Below are 21,131 nucleotides of genomic sequence, written 5' to 3'. Positions count from 1 at the left end.
CTAGGAGTACCAACAAGGACACTCTACCCTTGTGGGTGTTGAGATGGATTGTCCACGAAGGCAACCATAGCAGCCACAACTCGGTATCCTGCTCTAGAAGCCAGTTTGAAACAGATCAAGGAAGCCAGTTTGAAACAGATCAAGGAAGTGAGTGTCATCCAAGACTGAATGGAGTTGGAGAGCAACTTCCTTCTCAATCACCTTGCCCAAAAAAGGAAGGTTAGACACTGGTCTGTATTTATTAAGATCCAGGAAATCCAGGGAGGGCTTTTTTCACAAGCAGTCTAACTACTGCTTTTTAAAACAGCTTCACCAAACTACAAATCCCAGCATTGCATAGCACTGAGCCGTGGCAATTAAATGGCAGATGACATTCCCCAAATAGAAGCTCGAGGTGCTCACAAAGCAGCTGCCCCTTTTGCCTCAGCTTCAGCACTAAGATGACCGTATGACAGAAATTTAACGCACACCTGCAAGGTAATTAGACAAATAAAGGTGAGCGTTAGATTCGAGTACATACAGTATTACTCTCCTTCATCTCTCAGAAGGCTTTGCCAGCTTGCCCAATGGTCGTGGATTCTGGAGTCCAAAACACTTGGATGGGCCACAAAAAGCTTGCCCCCCATCCGCACAAAGGCCTTCCTTACCTTCTGGGTTTTATCCTTCTGAAACACAAAGACAGGCGGTGCGATGGCTGGTTTTTCTAGAAAAAGATGGGGGAGAAAAGAAGGAAATGACGAAGGCACACCATGTGCTGTTTGTTTGCATCTGCAGCTACTTTTGAAGAAAATACAGTCAAAACGATCTTTCTTTAATAATAATAATAATAATGATAATGATAATTTTGTGATTGATGTGAAGTTGACTTGGACTTATAAAAGTAAATAATAATAATAATAATAATAATGTGTGATTGATGTGAACTTTTAAATTGCCACATTCTTCTTCTCATTATTATTTATACCCCACTTTTTCTCTCCTGAAGCAGACTCAAAGCGACTTAACAATAATATAATAATAAAAATAATTTTGTATGATTGATGTGAACTTGGCTCGGACTTTTAAACCGACTTAGTCTTATTGCGCTATGCTAATAATATAACATATTGTGTGTGCGTGTGTGTATATAATATTATAATGTAATACAATATAATAATAATACAATATAATAGTTGTATACTATATATTACATATATTACTAATATTGCAGTATAATGGTAAAATACTATATAGTAATATATAAAACTAATATTGTGTTATGCTAATAATTATAACACATTGTATATACATATATTGTAACTACATCTAATATTGATCATAATATTGTATTACAATATAATACTAATAATACAATCTAATAATAATATAATAATATATTTTATATTACATGTAATATTACTAATAACATTGTAGTATAGTGGTATACTACAATACAGTAATATATAATACTAAATTGTGCTATGCTATTAATATAATGTTTTGTATGTACATACTACATGTAAGCTGTACTGAGTCCCCTTCGGGATGAGAAGGGCAGGATATAAATGTTGCAATAAATAAATAAATAAATAAATATTATTAATACCCCACTTTTCTCTCCCAAAGAGTACTCAAAGCAAATTAATAACAATAATTTTGTGTGACTGATATGAACTTGGCTCTGACTTTTAAATGGAAATTATTATTTTGTGTGACTGATGCGAACTTTTTATATATATTTTATATATATTATTTCCTATCTTTATCTTGTTTATTTACTGGGGCTAACCTATTTTATATTGCTTCAGGAGAGCATGCGTGCTCCATCAATGTTTAACATCTACATATGATCAGCCACTGCCAAAAGGGACAGAGAGTTTAATCTATGCTGATGATTGTACCATCACTGCTCAAGCAGGGAGCTTTAAAATGTTTGAACAGAAGCTCTCCGAAGCTTTAGGTGCTCTTACTGCCTATTACAGAGAAAACTAGCTGATTCCTGATCCATCTAAAATGCGGACAAGCATCTTGAGCTCTGAGGATGACCTGGGAAGGAATACCACTGGAGCATTGTGGCATACCCAAATACCTGGGAGTCACTCTGGACCGTGCTGACTCACAAGAAGCACTGTTTGAATATCATATGAAAGAAATAATATCATATGAAAGTTGATTGACACAACCTAGGGATCACAACCAGACACAGTGAAGACATCTGCCCTTGCACTTTGCTACTTTGCTGCTGAGTATACATGGCCAGTGTGGAACACATCTCACCACGTTAAAACAGTGGACATGGGTCTTATTGAGACATGCTGCATTATCACAAGATGTCTACTCCCTACACCACTGGAGAATTTACACTATTTAGCCAGAATTGAACCACCTGACATCTGTCGAGAAGTAGCAGCTTGTAATGAAAGGACCAAGGCACTGACATCTCCAGTAACAAAACGCAGGTTGTAAACTGTTATCAACACAGAGCTATGTTAACATTAACTGTGTAAAATGGTTTAAACTGCACATAAATATAACGAAGAAAATGCATAGGGTATAAGTCTAAATGCTACTCAGTAATTTCCCTCTAGAGTTTTCTCAAGACTTGAGAGTTATAAATTCACTCTTTCAAATTATATATATTCCTTTTACTTGTGACGGCGGTGAGTATCTTCACTCTTTTGTTAGAACTCTGACAACAAATGATAAGTATTCAGAAAATATTTACACAGTCTTTGAACTGATGAATTAAACACTGGAGTAGTCCTTGAGAAAGTAAACTGAAGTCCAAAATAATGTCCATATAGTTCAAAATACTGTCCGACAAGGAACCCTGGGATTGAGATGCCTTGTTACGGGCCTTCTTCAGGATTTTTATAACTTCTTCATAAGAGAGTGTGATTCACAACAAATCCCTAAATGGGTGATAACAAACAACATAATAGACATGCCAAAAAGGCACCCAAAGCAAACATTCAATAATGATAAAGTAATTATATACATTCCAATAAGATAGATGACATGCATGTTTTTGCTTACATTATCTACGATATGAAGCTGGCCCTACAGTTAGGTTTTCGATAGTGAACAATGCAATTACACAGAAGCAAGAATTTAAAGGCAGGGCTAATTGCAGACAGTCAGCTGAAGTGTAAATTCCAAGCAGATAAGGTGCATAACGGGGCTTATTACAAAAAACAGCTGAGATCCAGTCTATCATTCAGACCAGTAGGAAACACGGTATTTAACTTAAAAATCCAGCTTCCCTTTGCAAAAGATAATTCTTAGTGTCCATGTGTGCCTTAGTGTGGATTTTGTCTATAATGAAAAACTTGTGGTAAATGTATGTCCTTTTTCCAGAAAATGTGAATAAAGAGTACTATCATTGTGTTTGTTCCATGATCCTGATCTTGACAGGTCTGGTGGTCATTCCAATATAGAGAAGGTCACATGGGCATAAAATACAATATATTGCATTATTCGTTGTGCATGTGGTAAAATTATGTAAGGGTATAGTGATCTTCATGGTTGGGTGTGTGAATTGTTGAGTCTTCAAGGATTGGGAACAACATTTACAATATCCACAGTAAGTATGTCCTTTAAGGTTTGGTAGACTTTTTATGGTAGGCTTAGCGAATTCTGATCTAATTAGCATGTCCTTTAAATTTTTTGGTTTGTATGCTACCATGGGTGTATTTTGGCAGCCTGGGATATCCTTGATAATGTGCCAATGTCTCTTGATTATTTTGTAGATGTTTGAGGAAAGTGTGAGGGGCCAGATTATTCTCTTGGAAGGTGATTTTGGAAAACCTTTTAGAAGGTGAGCTCTATCTATATGACTAACCTTCTGAAGGACTGTATTTAGAATCTTGGAGGGATAACCTCTATCATTGAACTGTTTCTTAAAGGTACAAATTTCTGAATCCAGATCCTTGGGGGAGCTGAAATTGCGTTTTAGTCTCATGAGTTAAGAATAAGGAAGGTTTGTTTTTAGACTATGATGATGGAAATTGAATTCTTATCAGTGGATTTCCTGTAATTTCTTACCCTTAATTTGTTATGTGTCTTGTACACTGTAACATCAAAAAAAGTAATCTCTTGTTTACTTTTATGACAAGTAAATTTAATTTGTTTTCATATCCCTTTATAAGTGAATTGGATTTCTGGATATTTAAAACCATTAAGACTAAGGAGCATTTGTTCAACAATGAGTTCCAATTGTTAATGAAAGTGGTATCACCTTGAAACATCCCGGGGGGTTTGTATACACTTAATCCCCTACTAATCATATTTCTCTTGATGTAATCTTACATAGTGGATGCATGTAAATCTAGCCTAATAACTTTTTCTTGATTTTCTCATATTCACTAAATGTGCTTTGGGTCTGTGACAATGGGCAGCCCATTAGCCCCTTCATTAGCTAATCTTTTTGTAGCCAATTTGGAACGAATATGGATACTAAATGAAGCCAAAAATGTCTTCTTACCAGACATCATCTACTATGGGAGATTTATAATTTTTTTAGAATATAGAACACAAGACACAGCTCCACAGTTTAGTCAATGGATGAACACAATACATGAACACATTCAGTTTACTTTCTCAAGGACTACTCCAGGGTTTAATTCATCCCTTCAAAGACTGTGTAAATATTTTCTTAATACTTATCATTTGTTGTGAGAGTTCTAACAAAAGAGTGAAGATACTCACCGCCGTCACAAGTAAAAGGAATATATATAATTTGGAAGAGTGAATGTATAACTCTCAAGCCTCGAGAAAACTCTAGAGGGAAATTACTGAATAGCATTTAGACTTATACTCTATGCATTTTCTTCGTTACAATTATGTGCAGTTTAAACCAATTTACACAGTTAATGTTAACATAGCTCAGTGTTGATAACGTTTTGTTATTGGTCATAGATATCTGTGTTACTTTGATACTGACACCTCCGGCCCATCTTCTGTTCGGATATCAGCCAACATGCCAACGCCTTAAATCAAGAAAAAGCTTCCTAAGATCTACAGAGATACTCATAGAAACAACCCAGCAAGCGAGAGCCCAAAAGTGGCAGGCTAAAACTCAGCACCTCAATCAATGGCTGAGATCGGATGAGAGACCCCCTCCTGGGCACACAGAAGACAGGGTGACTTGAAAGGCGCTGAACAGACTGTGCTATAGCACCACAAGATGCAGAGCCAACCTTAAGAAATGGGGCTACAAAGTGGAGTCCACGAAATGCGACTGTGGAGAAGAGCAAACCACAGATCACTTACTATAATGTGGCCTGAGTGGCCAGCTTCTGGTCAAAGAACATTTTGTATATTGCCAAGTGTTTAAATTTGTATTTTTAATGCATTATAACTGTATTCTCAATTTGCTTTTTTATATATTCCTATATATTTATATATTTCCCATCATTATCTCCCCTGGTGCCAACCAATTGTACATATCCAAATATTATATTTTTTATATTTATTTCCACTTTATCTCATTGACCTGCTCCCTTGGTGCTAACCTATTTTAAATTTATATATTTTCTATATTTTATTTCCCAACTTTATCAGGGGCTGCTGTGGTTTTCAGTTTTGAATATGTTTTTATGGTTTTTAACTGATTTCTGTTAATATCAAGGATATTTAATTATGTTTTAATGTTTGTATATCTGTGGATTTTCAGTTGCATTGAAATGCTTTTTAATGTCAGCCACTCAAATTCTCCTTGTGGAGAGAAAAAGCAGGGTACAACAACAACAACAACAACGTTGCAATCCCAGGTAACAACAGAATTGACGAGAAACAACTGGAAAAGCTAACACAAGCTAGTAAAGGAGGTCCCAGTGGTGATCAGTGGTGCAGTGCCTCAAGGCCTTGACCTACACATACAAACAATTGGCGCTGACAAAATTACCATCTGTCAGGAGTGTGTATATATATGCCCATGCAATACTGCATGGCAAAACCGCATTGAGTCGCCTAATTGGGCTGAAAGATGCGGTATAGAAATAAAGCAAATAAATAATAAATAAATAAATATGGAGAGAGTGTTCAGTGGTCTGTTGGAAGTGAGGCAAGCTGAATGTGTGTACATATGTATGTATGTATGTATGTGTATATGTGTGTGTATACACACACATACATACATACATACACCAGCCGTCCCCTGCCACGCATTGCTGTGGCCCAGTCTGGTGATCGGGAAAATAAAGTAATGGTTTCTAATCTATGTGATTTCTTTATGCTTGTGGGTAAACAGTATTTCTTGTCTCTCAGTGTTGATGTGGAGAGTGTCTGGTTTGCCTACTCTGGAATATGCAATATATCATTGTCCTTCTTTAGGGGGTCCCTTTCAAATCTATATTATATCTGTGCGTGTGTAAATCATATCTATCTATCTATATCTATGCCTGGATGGCTCTTTGTCAGGAGGGCTTTGAGTAGATTTTCTTGCCCTGGTGAAGATAGTTGGACTGGATGGCCCTAAATATTTTCTGCTGGTCATGGGGTTTCTGTGTGGTACATTTGCCTCAATTCTGTCATTTGTGGGGTTCAGAATACTCTTTGATTGTAGGTGAATTATAAATCCCAGTAACTACAACTCCCAAATGCCAAGGTCTATTTCCTCCAAACTCCATCTGTTTTCATATTTGGGCATATGGAATATTTGTGCCAAGCTTGGTACAGAACCATCATTGTTTGAGTCCACAGTGGTCTCTGGATGTAGGTGAACTACAACTCCCAAACTCAAGGTCAATGCCCACCAAACCCTTCTAGTGTTTTCTGTTGCTCATGGGAGTCCTGTGTGTCACCTTTGGTTCAGTCCCATCATTGTGGAGCTCAGAATGCTCTTTGATTGTAGGTGAATTATAAATCCCAAGAAATACAACTCCCAAATGATAAAATCAAAAAAAATTGAGTGAAGAAAATACATTGGGCTGTTAGGTGTATGCTGTCCACAGTTGGTGTCAATTCGCCCACTGGTTTTTGAGTTCTGTTAATCCCACAAATGAACATTACATTTTTATTTATATAGATATATATATACACACACACACACACACACACCCCTGTGGAATAATGTCCAGGGTGGGAGAAAGAACCCTTGTCTGTTTGAAGTAAGTGTGAATGTTGCAATTAGTAAGCTTGAATAGCATTGAGTAGCCATGAAGTTTGCAAAGTCAATCAGTGAAGGCATTTGCATAGCGGTAGCTTGGCTGTTATGCCTGGAGGCATCCTCTGTTTAGGAGGTGTTCACTGGCACTTGGTTATTTGTTGTCTGGAGTTCTCCTGCTTCTGAATGGTGTTCCTTATTTACTTGTCTTGATTCTGGTGGTTGTTTGTTGTTTTTTTTTACTACTGGTAGCCAGATTTTGTTTCTTTTCATGGTGATTTCGGCAAACCCTTTAAAAGGTGAGCTCTATCTATATGATTAACTTTCCGAATGGCTGGATTTAGAATCTTGGAGGGATAACCTCTATCTTTGAACTGTTTCTTAAAGGTACAAATTTCTGAATCTAGATCCTTGGGTGAGCTGGAATTGCGTTTTAGTCTCATGAGTTGAGAATAAGGAAGGTTTGTTTTTAGCCTATGATGATGGAAACTGGCGTAGTACATGACTGAATTCTTATCAGTGGCTTTCCAGTAATTCCTTACCCTTAAGTTGTTATGTCTTGTACACTGTAACATCAAGGAAAGTAATCTCTTGTTTATTATTATGACAAGTAAATTTAATTTGTTTTCATATTCCTTTATAAGTGAATTGGATTTCTGGATATTTAAAACCATTAAGACTAAGGAGCATTTGTTCAACAATGAGTTCCAATTGTTAATGAAAGTGGTTATCACCTTGGAACATCCCCGGGGTTTTGTACACACTTAATCCCCTAGGAATCATATTTCTCTTGATGTAATCCAATAAAGTGAATGCATGTAAATAATATTTTTTTCTTGATTTTCTCATATTCACTAAATGTGCTTTGGATCTGTGATGATGGGCAGCCCATTAACCCCTTCATTAGCTAATCGTTTTGTAGCCAATTTGGAATGAATATAGATACTAAATGGAGCCAAAAATGTCTTCTTACCAGACATCATCTACTATGGGAGATTTATAATTTTTTTAGAATATAGAACACAAGACACAGCTCCACAGTTTAGTCAATGGATGAACACAATACATGAACACATTCAGTTTACTTTCTCAAGGACTACTCCAGGGTTTAATTCATCAGTTCAAAAACTGTGTAAATATTTTCTTAATACTTATCATTTGTTGTGAGAGATCTAACAAAAGAGTGAAGATACTCACCGCCGTCACAAGTAAAAGGAATATATATAATTTGGAGGAGTGAATTTATAACTCTCAAGCCTCGAGAAAACTCTAGAGGGAAATTACTGAGTAGCATTTAGATTTATGTCCTATGCATTTTCTTCATTATATTTATGTGCAGTTTAAACCAATTTAAACAGTTAATGTTAACATAGCTCTGTGTTGATAACGTTTTGTTATTGGTCATAGATATCTGTGTTACTTTGATACTGACATCTCCGGCCCATCTTCTGTTCAGATATCAGTCAACATGCCAACGCTTTAAATCAAGAAAAAGCTTCCTAAGATCTACAGAGATACTCAAAGAAGCAACCCAGCAAGCGAGAACCCAAAAGTGGCAGGCTAAAACTCAGCACCTCAATCAGTGGCTGAGACCGGATGAGAGACTCCCTCCTGGGCACACAGAAGACAGGGTGACTTGGAAGGCGCTGAACAGACTGTGCTCTAGCACCACGAGATGCAGAGCCAATCTTAAGAAATGGGGCTACAATGTGGAGTCCTCGAAATGCGAATGTGGAGAAGAGCAAACCACAGATCACTTACTATAATGTGGCCTGAGTGGCCGGCTTATGGTCAAAGAACATTTTGTATATTGCCAAGTGTTTAACTTTGTAGTTTTTTAATGCATTATCACTGTATTCTCAATTTGCTTTTTTATATATTCCTATATATTTATATATTTCCCATCATTATCTCCCCTGGTGCCAATCAATTGTACCTATCCAAATATTATATTTTATATATTTTATTTCCACCTTTATCTCATTGACCTGCTCCCTTGGTGCTACCCTATTTTAAATTTATATTTTTTCTATATTTTATTTCCCAACTTTATCAGGGGTTGCTGTGGTTTTTAGTTTTGAATGTGTTTTTTATGGTTTTTAACTGATTTTTGTTAATATCAATGATATTTAATTATGTTTTAATGTTTGTTTATCTGTGGATTTTCAGTTGCATTGAAATGCTTTTTAATGTCAGCCACTCAAAGTCTCCTTGTGGAGAGAAAAAGCAGGGTATAATAATAACAACAACAAAAACAACAACAACAACAACAATGTTGCAGTCCCAGGTAACAGCAGAATTGACGAGAAACAACTGGAAAAGCTGACACAAGCTAGTAAAGGAGGTCCCAGTGGTGATCACTGGGTGCAGTGCCTCAAGGCCTTGGCCTACACTTACAAACAATTGCCGCTGACAAAATTACCATCTATCAGCTGCAAAATGCCCTACTCGGATTTGCACACATTATTCATCAATACATCATACAGTAGAATCATAGAGATGGAAGAGACCTCATGGGCCATCCAGTCCAACCCCCTGCCAAGAAGCAGGAATATTGCATTCAAAGCAGCCCTGACAGATGGCCATCCAGCCTTTGTTTAAAAGCTTCCAAAGAAGGAGCCTCCACCACACTCCAGGGCAGAGAGTTCCACAGCTGTACGGCTCTCAGAGTCAGGAAGTTCTTCCTCATGTTCAGATGGCATCTCCTTTCTTTCTTTCTTACATCATAACTGTAATGTTGCTACTGTTATGAATTGTAATGTAAATATCTGATATGCAGGATGTATTGGCACAAATACCCAATATGCCCACATTTTAATACTGTTGGGGAGGATTGAATATTTCATAATAAAATAAAATATTACACTGTGATGTAATAAAATATATAATTGATCATATAATACAGTTTTATGATATAATGATATATTACACAACAATATCACATTATGATATATAATATACTATATTTATTATATATTATATTATCTTCTATTATGTTAGCCATTATTATTATATTATTAGCATTATATATACATATATAAATAATGTTAGCTATTATTATTATATATTATTAGCTATATATTATATATTATTAGCCCCCGGTGGCGCAGTGGGTTAAAACCCTGTGCCGGCAGGACTGAAGACCAACAGGTCGCAGGTTTGAATCCGGGGAGAGGCAGATGAGCTCCCTCTATCAGCTCCAGCTCCTCATGCGGGGACATGAGAGAAGCCTCCCACAAGGATGATAAAACATCAAAATCATCCGGGCGTCCCCTGGGCAACGTCCTTGCAGACGGCCAATTCTCTCATACCAGAAGCGACTTGGTTTCTCAAGTCACTCCTGACACGACAGGAGAAGCTATATAAATAAAAATGTAATGTTTGTTTGTGGGATTAACATAACTCAAAAACCACTGGATGGATTGACACCAAATTTGGACAGCATACACCTAACAACCAAATGCATGTCCTTCACTCAAAAAATTAAGATTTTGTCATTTGGGAGTTGTAGTTGTTGGGATTTATAGTTCACCTACAATCAAAGAGTATTCTGGACCCCACAAACGACAGAATTGGGCCAAACTTCCTACAGAGAACCCCATGACCTAGAGAAAATAATGAAGGGATTCGGGAGGAATTGATTGTGATTTAGGAGAGATGTCGTTCACCTACATCCTGAGAGCATTGTGAACCCAAACAACAATGGATGCTGCTGGGCCACTCTCAGTCCCACATCAGGCGAACATTCTTTTCCCTTGCCTTAAAGGGACATGCTAGTGTCTTGCATGCTCTCCCTCGCAAATGCATGCGCACCATGTTGCCATGCGTAGAGCACATCTGATCTCCCCTCCCTGCTTGGAATTTCAGAAACACCCCCCCCCCCGTTTGTTTGTTTTTTTGTCGTGTCAGGAGCGACTTGAGAAACTGCAAGTCGCTTCTGGTGTGAGAGAATTGGCCGTCTGCAAGGACGTTGCCCAGGGGACACCCGAATGTTTTGATGTTTTATCATCCTTGTGGGAGGCTTCTCTCATGTCCCTGCATGAGGAGCTGGAGCTGATAGAAGGAGCTCATCCGCGCTCTCTCTGGATTCGAACCTGCGACCTGTCGGTCAGCACAGGGGTTTAACCCACTGCGCCACTGGGGGCCCCCCCTTGGCTGAGAGGCCAGCCAATCACAGCAGAAGGAGGGCTTTTGGTTGGAGGAAGAGAAGGTCAGGCGGAGAGATCTTCAGCCTTCTCTGCCAAAGGGGTTCCTAAGACTATCAGAAATATATAGCAACCCCTCTGAAACCCCCTCACGACCCCCAGGTTAAACCACTGCACTATTCCTTGCCCAGCCCTTTTAGAGTTGGTTGTGTCCACTTTGTTACTCTCTATTGGTATTTTGAACCTGTCTGATGGAGTTATAACAAAATCGGTTTTTAATTTTTGTTTCCTACCGGTTGTTAAGAATTGTGGGAGTTGGAGTCCAAAACACCTGGAGGGAAGGCCCAAGTTGGCCCATGCCTGGAGTCAAGGGTGTGACTCCGGCCCCCCTTGCAGAAGGGCTCAGGCTTGCTGGGCTGAGGCGGGCCTGGCTTTCTGCACACGCTCAGAGGCGCCCTTGGTTCCCCCCCACGTTCAGGGGCCCTCCCTCACGCTCTCCCCGGAGCCCCTCCGCCTCCTCCTTGCGGCCGCCTACCTTCGTTGGCCAGGTCCGCCATTTTTGCGCCCTCAGCCGCTCCCACAGTGCACCGCGCCAAAAAACCACGGGCAACGACACAGCCGCTCTTGCCCGCAACTCCCTTTCGGGGCGGCAAAGAGAATGCGCGAAGGGGCCGGCGCGAGAGGAGGGAGGCCCCTTCCGCGCAAGCGCAGAACTCTCCCGCTCTCTGGCAGGGAGGGAGAGGGCAAGCCTAGCCCTGGGCATGCGCAGTGCACCGTCTTGGACACCTCCAAAGCCATCTATCTATATAAAAATGTTCTTGTAGGTTTTTTCGGGCTATAGGGCCATGTTCTAGAGGCATTTCTCCTGACGTTTCGCCTGCATCTATGGCAAGCATCCTCAGAGGTAGTGAGGTCTGTTGGAAATAGGACAATGGGTTTATATATCTGTGGAATGGCTGGGGTGGGGCAAAGAGCTCTTCTCTGCTGAAGCTAGTTGTGAATGTTTCAGCTGATCACCATTAGCATTTGAAGGCCTACCTGAGCCTGGGAAAATGTTCTGTTGAGAGGTGTTAAGATGTGTCTGGTTGTTTCCTCTCTGCTGTTTTGCTGTAGTAATTTTAGAGTTTTTTAATACTGGTAGCCAGATTTTGTTCATTTTCATGGTTTCCTCCTTTCTGTTGAAATTGTCCACATGCTTGTGGATTTCAATGGCTTCTCTGTGTAGTCTGACATGGTGGTTGTTGGAGTGGTCCAGCATTTCTGTGTTCTCAAATAATATGCTATGTCCAGGCTGGTTCATCAGGTGCACTGCTATGGCTGACTTCTCTGGTTGAAGTAGTCTGCAGTGCCTTTCATGTTCCTGGATTCGTGTTTGGGCAATGCTGCGTTTGGTGGTCCCTACGTAGACTTGTCCACAGCTGCATGGTACACGGTAGACTCCTGCAGAGGTGAGAGCATCCCTCTTGTCCTTTGCTGAACGTAGCATTTGTTGGATTTTCTTGGTGGGTTTGTAGATAGTATTAAAAAACTCTAAAATTACTACAGCAAAACAGCAGAGAGGAAACAACCAGGCACATCTTAACACCTCTCAACAGAACATTTTCCCAGGCTCAGGCAGGCCTTCAAATGCTAATGAAGGTGGTCAGCTGAAACATTCACACCTAGCTTCAGCAGAGAGCTCTTTGCCCCACCCCAGTCATTCCACAGATATATAAACCCATTTTCCTATTTCCAACAGACCTCACTACCTCTGAGGATGCTTGCCATAGATGCAGGCGAAACGTCAGGAGAAATGCCTCTAGAACATGGCCCTATAGCCCGAAAAAACCTACAAGAACCTAGTGATTCCAGCCATGAAAGCCTTCGACAATACATAAAAATGCTCTGTGCATAATGAGTACCTTAAAAACAAAAGAACCAGTGAACGAAATCACACCAAATTTGGCAGCAAAACGTCTCACTACACAAGAAGTGACCATCACTCAAAAAATTATGATTTTTTCATTTGGGAGTTGTAGTTGCTGGGATTTATAGTTCACCTACAATCAAAGAGCATTCTGAACTCCACCAATGATGGAATTGAACCAAACTTCGCACATAGATCTCCCATGACAACAGCAAATTCTGGGAGGGTTTGGTGGGCATTGACCTTGGGTTTGGGAGTTGTAGTTCACCTACATCCAGAGAGCACTGTGGACTCAAACAATGATGGGGCTGGACCAAACTTGGCTCGAATATTCCAAATACCCTAAGCTTGAGGCTCAGGCGTCGGTGGTGTCCGGGAGGGCTTTTGCACAATTGAGACTCGTGCGCCAGCTGCGACCGTACCTCGCAAAGGTTGATCTGGCCAGGGTGGTCCATGCCTTGGTCACCTCTAGATTGGATTACTGTAATGCACTCTACGTGTGGCTGCCCTTGAAAACGGCTCGGAAATTCCAACTGGTCCAACGTTCGGCGGCCAGGTTGTTAACTGGTGCTCCTTACAGAGAGAGGTCAACCTTCCTGTTTAAGGAGCTCCATTGGCTGACGTTTACCTTGCGATCCCAATTCAAGGTGCAGGTGCTTACCTACAAAGCCCTAAACTGTTTGGGACCTGCGTGACCGCATCTCCGTTTATGAACCCACACGTTCCCTTCGTTCATCCGGAGAGGCCCTGCTCACGATCCCGCTTGCGTCGCAGGCACATTTGGTGGGGACGAGGGACAGGGCCTTTTCTGTGGTTGCCCCCCGACTTTGGAACACCCTCCCCAAAGACATCAGACTAGCACCCATGTTGGCTGTCTTTAGGAAGAACTTGAAGACCTGGCTATTCCGATGTGCCTTTCCGGAATAGGAATACTCCAGCATTATGTCCCAGAAGCACTTTATTAGAGTTTTAAGATTCTCTGCACATTGCACTTGCCCTGAAATCCAACATGCCACCTGTCACACCCAGCACTTTTTAATCTGTACCCATTACTTGGCCCGGCCCTAGTTTTTACTGTGTTATGGTGTAATGTTTTGTTGTTATTGCTTTATGTTTTTGATTTTCTTTGAGTTGTATTTGTTATGCTGTTGTTGTGTTGAGGCCTTGGCCTTTGTAAGCCGCATCGAGTCCTTCAGGAGATGCTAGCAGGGTACAAATAAAGTTTAATAATAATAATAATAATAATAATAATAATAATAATAATACCCAAATAGGAACACAGATGAAAAATAGACCTTAACATTTGGGAGTTGTAGTTACAGGGATTTATAGTTCACCTACAATCAAAGAGCATTTTGAACTCTACGAATGAGAGAATTTGCCCAAACTTCCCACACAGAACCCCCATGACCAACAGAAAATACTTAAAGCCATCGAGTCCAACTCCCTTCACCAGGGCAAGAAAACGTAATCAAAGCCCTCCTGACAGAGAGCCATCCAGCCATAGATATAGACAGATATATATGATCCACACACACATAGTATCATAGATTTGAAAGGGGTTCCTAAAAAAGGACAATTATATGTTGCATGTCCCAGGGTGGGCAAACCAGACAATCTCCACATCAACACTGACAAAGAAACAACAAGAAATACAGTTTTCCCAGAAGCATCAAGAAATAACATATATTAGAAACCAACACTTTCTCATTATTTTATTTTCTAGCTCACGAGACTGGGCCACAGTAACGCGCGGCAGGGGATGGCTAGTCTATCTATAAAAATGCTCTGTGCATATTGAGTACCTTAAAAACAAAAGAACCAATGAACGAAATCACACCAAATTTGGCAGCAAAACATCTCATAACACAAGGAGTGACCATCACTCAAAAATTATGATTTTGTCATTTGCGAGTTGTAGTTGCTGGGATTTATAGTTCACCTACAATCAAAGAGCATTCTGAACTTCACTAACAATGGAGTTGAACCAAACTTCCAAGAGGGAGTCTCTCATCCGGTCTTAGCCACTGATTGAGGTGCTGAGTTTTAGCCTGCCACTTTTGGGCTCCCGCTTGCTGGGTTGTTTCTATGAGTATCTCTGTAGATCTTAGGAAGCTTTTTCTTGATTTAAGGCGTTGGCATGTTGGCTGATATCTGAACAGAAGATGGGCCGGAGATGTCGGTATCAAAGTAACACAGATATCTATGACCAATAACAAAACGTTATCAACACAGAGCTATGTTAACATTAACTGTTTAAATTGGTTTAAACTGCACATAAATATAACGAAGAAAATGCATAGGGTATAAGTCTACATGCTACTCAGTAATTTCCCTCTAGAGTTTTCTCGAGGCTTGAGAGTTACAAATTCACTCTTCCAAATTATATATATGCCTTTTACTTGTGATGGCGGTGAGTATCTTCACTCTTTTGTTAGAACTCTCACAACAAATTATAAGTATTAATAAAATATTTACACAGTCTTTGAAGTGATGAATAAAACACTGGAGTAGTCCTTGAGAAAGTAAAATGAATGTGTTCATTTTATTTATTTATTTATTTTGCGTATTTCTACCCCGCCCTTCTCAACCCCCGAGGGGGGACTCAGGGCGGCTTACAAAAGGCAAAATTCGATGCCAATACAAACAATAAGAGAAAAACATATCAACCGCAATTATAAACAATTAAAATCATCAATTACACAACACAATCAATAAAACCAGTCTAATGCTCAACGTTCGTCAGCTCAGAATCCAAAAATTCATTCCACATTGTCAAATCCTATCCATTCCAGTCGTCGTTGTCCTTTGTCTATCTGCCAGATCACCCAAAGGCCTGGTCCCACATCCATGTTTTTAGCTTCCTTCTAAAGGAGAGGAGGGATGTCGATGCCCTCATTTCCCTGGGAAGTTAATTCCACCGGTGAGGGGCCACCGCCGAGAAGGCCCTGCTCCTCGTCCCCACCAATCTCACTTGTGATGGTGGGGCCGAAAGCAGGGCTTCCCCAGAGGATCTCAAACTTCAAGGAGGGACGTAGAAGGCGATGCATTCGGACAGATACGCTGGACCAGAACTGTATAGGGTTTTGTAGGTCAAAACCAGCACTTTGAATTGTGCTTGGAACTGGATCAACAGCCAGTGGAGCTGACATAACAGAGGGGTGGTATGCTCCCTGTATGACGCTCCAGTGAGTAATCTGGCTGCCGCCCGCTGGACTAGTTGAAGTTTCCGAACAGTCTTAAAAGGCAACCCCACGTAGAGTGCGTTGCAGTAATCTATTTGGGATGTAACAAGAGCGTGGACCACTGTGGCCATGTATTGTGTTCATCCATCGACTAAACTGTGGAGCTGTGTCTTGTGTTCTATATACTAAAAAAAATTATAAATCTCCCATAGTAGATGATCTCTGGTAAGAAGACATTTTTGGCTTAATTTAGTATCCACATTCGTTCCAAATTGGCTACAAAAAGATTAGCTAATGAAGGGGTTAATGGGCTGCCCATCGTCATAGACCCAAAGCACATGTAGTGAATATGAGAAAATCAAGAAAAAAATATTAGGCTAGATTGACATGCATTCACTTTATTGGATTACATGAAGAGAAATATGATTCCTAGGGGATTAAGTGTGGACAAAACCCTGGGGATGTTCCAAGGTGATAACCACTTTCATTAACAATTGGAACTCAATGTTGAACAAATGCTCCTTAGTCTTGATGGTTTTAAATATCCAGAAATCCAATTCACTTACAAAAGGAATATGAAAACAAATTACATTTACTTGTCATAATAATAAACAAGAGATTACTTTCCTTGATGTCACAGTGTACAAGACACAAACAACTTAAGGGTAAGGAATTACTGGAAAGCCACTGATAAGAATTCAGTCATGCACTTACGCCAGTTTCCATCATCATAGGCTAAAAACAAACCTTCCTTATTCTCAACTCATGAGACTAAAACACAATTCCAGCTCCCCCAAAGATCTGGATTGAGAAATTTGTACCTTTAAGAAGCAATTCAAAGATAGAGGTTATCCCTCCAAGATTCTAAATATAGCCATTCGGAAAGTTAATCATAGAGATAGAACTCACCTTTTAAAAGGTTCGCCAAAATCACCATGAAAAGAAACAAAATCTGGCTACCAAAAAACCCCAAAAAACACCAGAAAAACACCAGAATCAAGACAAGTAAATAAGGAACACCATTCAGAAGCAGGAGAACTCCAGACAACAAATAACCAAGTGCCAGTGAACACCTCCTAAACAGAGGATGCCTCCAGGCATAACAGCCAAGCTACCGCTATGCAAATGCCTTCACTGATTGACTTTGCAAACTTCATGGCTACTCAATAATATTCAAGCTTACTAATTGCAACATTCACACTTACTTCAGAAAGACAAGGGTTCTTTCTCCCACCCTGGACATTATTCCACAGGTGTGTGTGTGTGTATATGTATATGTATATGTATATAAAAAAATGTAATGTTCGTTTGTGGGATTAACAGAACTCAAAAACCAGTGGGTGAATTGACACCAACTGTGGACAGCATACACCTAACAACCCAATGTATGTCCTTCACTCAATTTTTTTTTGATTTTGTCATTTGGGAGTTGTACTTGTTGGGATTTATAGTTCACCTACAGTCAAAGAGCATTCTGAGCTCCACCAATGATGGGACTGAACCAAAGGTGACACACAGGACTCCCATGAGCAACAGAAAACACTAGAAGGGTTTGGTGGGCATTGACCTTGAGTTTTGGAGTTGTAGTTTACCTCCATCCAGAGACCACTATGGACTCAAACAATGATGGATTTGGACCAAACTTGGTACAAATACTCCAAATGCCCAAATATGAACACAGATGGCCTTTGGGGAAAATAGACCTTGACATTTGGGAGTTGTAGTTGCTGGGATTTATAGTTCACCTTCAATGAAAGAGCATTTTGAACCCCACCAACAACAGAATTGAACCAAACTTCCCACACAGAACCCCCATGACCAACAGAAAACACACTAAAACAGTGGATGTGGCTCTTAATGAGACATGCCGCATTATCACGGGGTGTCTGCGCTCTACACCACTGGAGAAATGACACTGCTTAGCTGGTATTGCACCACCTGACATCTGCTGGGAAGTAGCAGCCAATAGTAAAAGGACCAAGGCAGAGACATCTCCAGCTCGTCCCCTGTTTGGGTATCAGCCAGCACGTCAACGACTTAAATCAAGACATAGTTTTCTTAGATCTACTACACTCGCTGGAACATCTCAGCAAGCGAGAGTCCAAAAGTGGCAGGCCCAAACCCAGCACCTCAATCCGTGGGTGATACCAGATGAGAGACTCCCTCCTGGGCACATAGAGGACTGGGCGACTTGGAAGGCGCTGAACAGACTGAGCTCTGGCACCCCGAGATGCAGAGCCAACCTTCAGAAATGGGGCTACAAAGTTGAATCCACAGCATGCGAGTGTGGAGAAGAGCAAACCACAGACCACCTGCTGCAATGCAATCTGAGCCTTGCTACTTGCACAATGGAGGACCTTCTTGCGGCAACTCCAGAGGCACTCCATGTGGCCAGATACTGGTCAAAGGACATTTAATCAACTACCAAGTTTGCAAAATCTGTGGGTTTTTTTAATCTGTTTGTTTGTTTTGTTCTGTTAGAAATGTAATACAATGGGATGGTTGCTGATGACACGATAAATAAAAATCTTCTATCATATTAAAGTAAAGGTAGTCCAGTCATGTCTGACTCTGGGGTGTGGTGCTCATCTCCATTTCTAAGCCGAAGAGCCAGCGTTGTCCATAGACACCTCCAAGGTCATGTGGCCGGCATTGACTGTATGGAGTGCCGTTACCTTCCCGCCGGAGCGGTACCTATTGATCTACTCACATTTGCATGTTTTCGAACTGCTAGGTTGGCAGAAGCTAGGACTGACAGCGGAAGCTCACGCCGCTCCCCGGAATCAAACCTGCGACCTTTCGATCAACAAGCTCAGCAGCTCAGTGCTTTAACCCACTGCGCCACCGGGGGCTCCATATATATATTATCTTCTAACTTCTATCATATTAGTTATTATTATATTACTTGTAATAGTATTATATACCCAGCTGTGGCCACTTGGGGTGCTGTGTCCCTCCAGCCAGTTTCACATCTGCGCATGCGCTGCTGCTAGTTCGCCTCCACGCTGGGGTCTGTTTAGATTGGAAAAAGCCCTGCTGTTCCCACCACGGCCGCTGGGAGCGCTGTGACTTTCCTGCCAGTTTCCCTTCTGCGCCAGTTTCACCACGCCGGTGCTTGTTCGCCTATACCGTGGGGTAGATTGAGAAAAGCCCTGCAGCTCCCATTTCAGCCGCTGGGAGCGCTGTGACTTTCCTGCCAGTTTCCCTTCTGCGCTGGTTCGCCTTCACGCTATTTATTTATCGTGTCATCAGCAACCATTGTATTACAATTCTAACAGAGCAAAACAAACACACAAATTAAAAAGAAAAAGGAAAAAAACACACAGATTTTGCAAGCTTGGTAGTTGATTAGATGTCCTTTGACCAGTATCTGGCCACTTGGAGTGCCTCTGGGGTTGCCGCAAGAAGGTCCTCCATGGTGCATGTGGCAGGGCTCAGGTTGCATTGCAGCAGGTGGTCAGTGGTTTGCTCTTCTCCGCACCCGCATGCCGAGGATTCCACTTTGGCTCTGCATCTCGTGGTGCCAGAGCGCAGTCTGTTCAATGCCTTCCAAGTCGCCCAGTCCTCTATGTGCCCAGGGGGGAGTCTCTCATCTGGTATCACCCATGAATTGAGGTGCTTAGTTTGGGCCTGCCACTTTTGGACTCTCGCTTGCTGGGGTGTTCCAGCGAGTGTCTCTGTAGATCTAAGAAAACTATGTCTAGATTTAAGTCGTTGACGTGCTGGCTGATACCCAAACAGGGGATGAGCTGGAGATTTCACTGCCTTGGTCCTTTCACTATTGGCTGCCACTTCCCAGCAGATGTCAGGTGGTGCAATACCGGCTAAGCAGTGTAATTTCTCCAGTGGTGTGGGGCGCAGACACCCCGTGATAATGCGGCATGTCTCATTAAGAACCACATCTACCGTTTTAGTGTGGTGAGATGTGTTCCACACTGGGCATGCGTACTCAGCAGCAGATTAGCATAGCGCAAGGGCAGATGCAGGCATGTAGCCGGGGGGGGGGGGGGGGGGGGCTCGGGGGGCTTCAACCCCCCCCGAAATTCTCATGGTGGTTCGCGAAAAGGCCTTACTGGTGCATTATTTAAACTGTTATGTTTATTCATATCATGATCTGATCACCATACTCAATATATCCCATATGCATGGAGGAGGTATTGGGGTAATGATACAAAAGGTTTGCTAGGGTAGACCCTCTTTCACTCAGACTCAGCCCCCCCTGAAACTCAGCCCCCCCCGAACCCCCCCTGAAAAAAATTCACACACCCCCCCCAAATGAAATCCTGGCTACGGGCCTGGGCTGATGTCTTCACTGTGTCTGGTTGTGATCCCCAGGTTGTGCCAGTCAGCTTTCGTATGATGTTGTTTCTAGCGCCCACTTTTTGCTTGATGTTCAGGCAGTGCTTCTTGTAGGTCAGAGCACGGTCCAAAGTGACTCCCAGGTATTTGGGTGTGTTGCAATGCTCCAGTGGGATTCCTTCCCAGGTGATCCTCAGAGCTCGGGATGCTTGTCTGTTCTTAAGGTGAAAGGCGCATGTCTGTGTTTTATATGGATTAGGGATCAGTTGGTTGTCCCTGTAATAGGCAGTAAGAGCACCTAGAGCTTCGGAGAGCTTCTGTTCAACCATCTCAAAGCTCCTTGCTTGAGCGGTAATGGCACGATCATCAGCATAGATGAAACTCTCATTAAGAGCCTTCACGCTAGGGTCTGTTTAGTAAAAGCCCTGTCGTTCCCGCCGCGGCCGCTGGGAGCGCTGTGTCCCTCCTGCCTGTTTCCCTTCAGCGCATGCGCTGAAGCTACTCCGCTTCCA

General features: G+C 41.5%; 1 protein-coding gene across 4 annotated transcripts in view; it reads right to left on the bottom strand.

The window, feature by feature from the left end:
• RANBP3 (RAN binding protein 3) overlaps positions 1 to 11,878 on the bottom strand; it is a 58,271-nt gene extending 46,393 nt beyond the window's left edge. For all 4 annotated transcript variants that reach the window (XM_067473530.1, XM_067473531.1, XM_067473532.1 and 1 more), the window contains exons 1-2: positions 11,765 to 11,878; positions 648 to 703 (exon numbers count right to left, since the gene is read on the bottom strand). In XM_067473530.1, the coding sequence (XP_067329631.1) occupies positions 648 to 703; positions 11,765 to 11,786 (78 nt within the window). In that variant the 5' untranslated portion in view covers positions 11,787 to 11,878. The remainder of the gene's footprint in view (positions 1 to 647; positions 704 to 11,764) is intronic.
• Between the last annotated feature and the right edge of the window lie 9,253 nt (positions 11,879 to 21,131).

The sequence above is a fragment of the Anolis sagrei genome, chromosome X (genome assembly GCF_037176765.1).
Source record: "Anolis sagrei isolate rAnoSag1 chromosome X, rAnoSag1.mat, whole genome shotgun sequence".
In the NCBI taxonomy this organism is placed as follows: Eukaryota; Metazoa; Chordata; class Lepidosauria; order Squamata; family Dactyloidae; genus Anolis; species Anolis sagrei.
The sequence above is the reverse complement of the archived record's forward strand: the minus strand, read 5'-3'. Positions and strand labels throughout refer to the sequence as shown.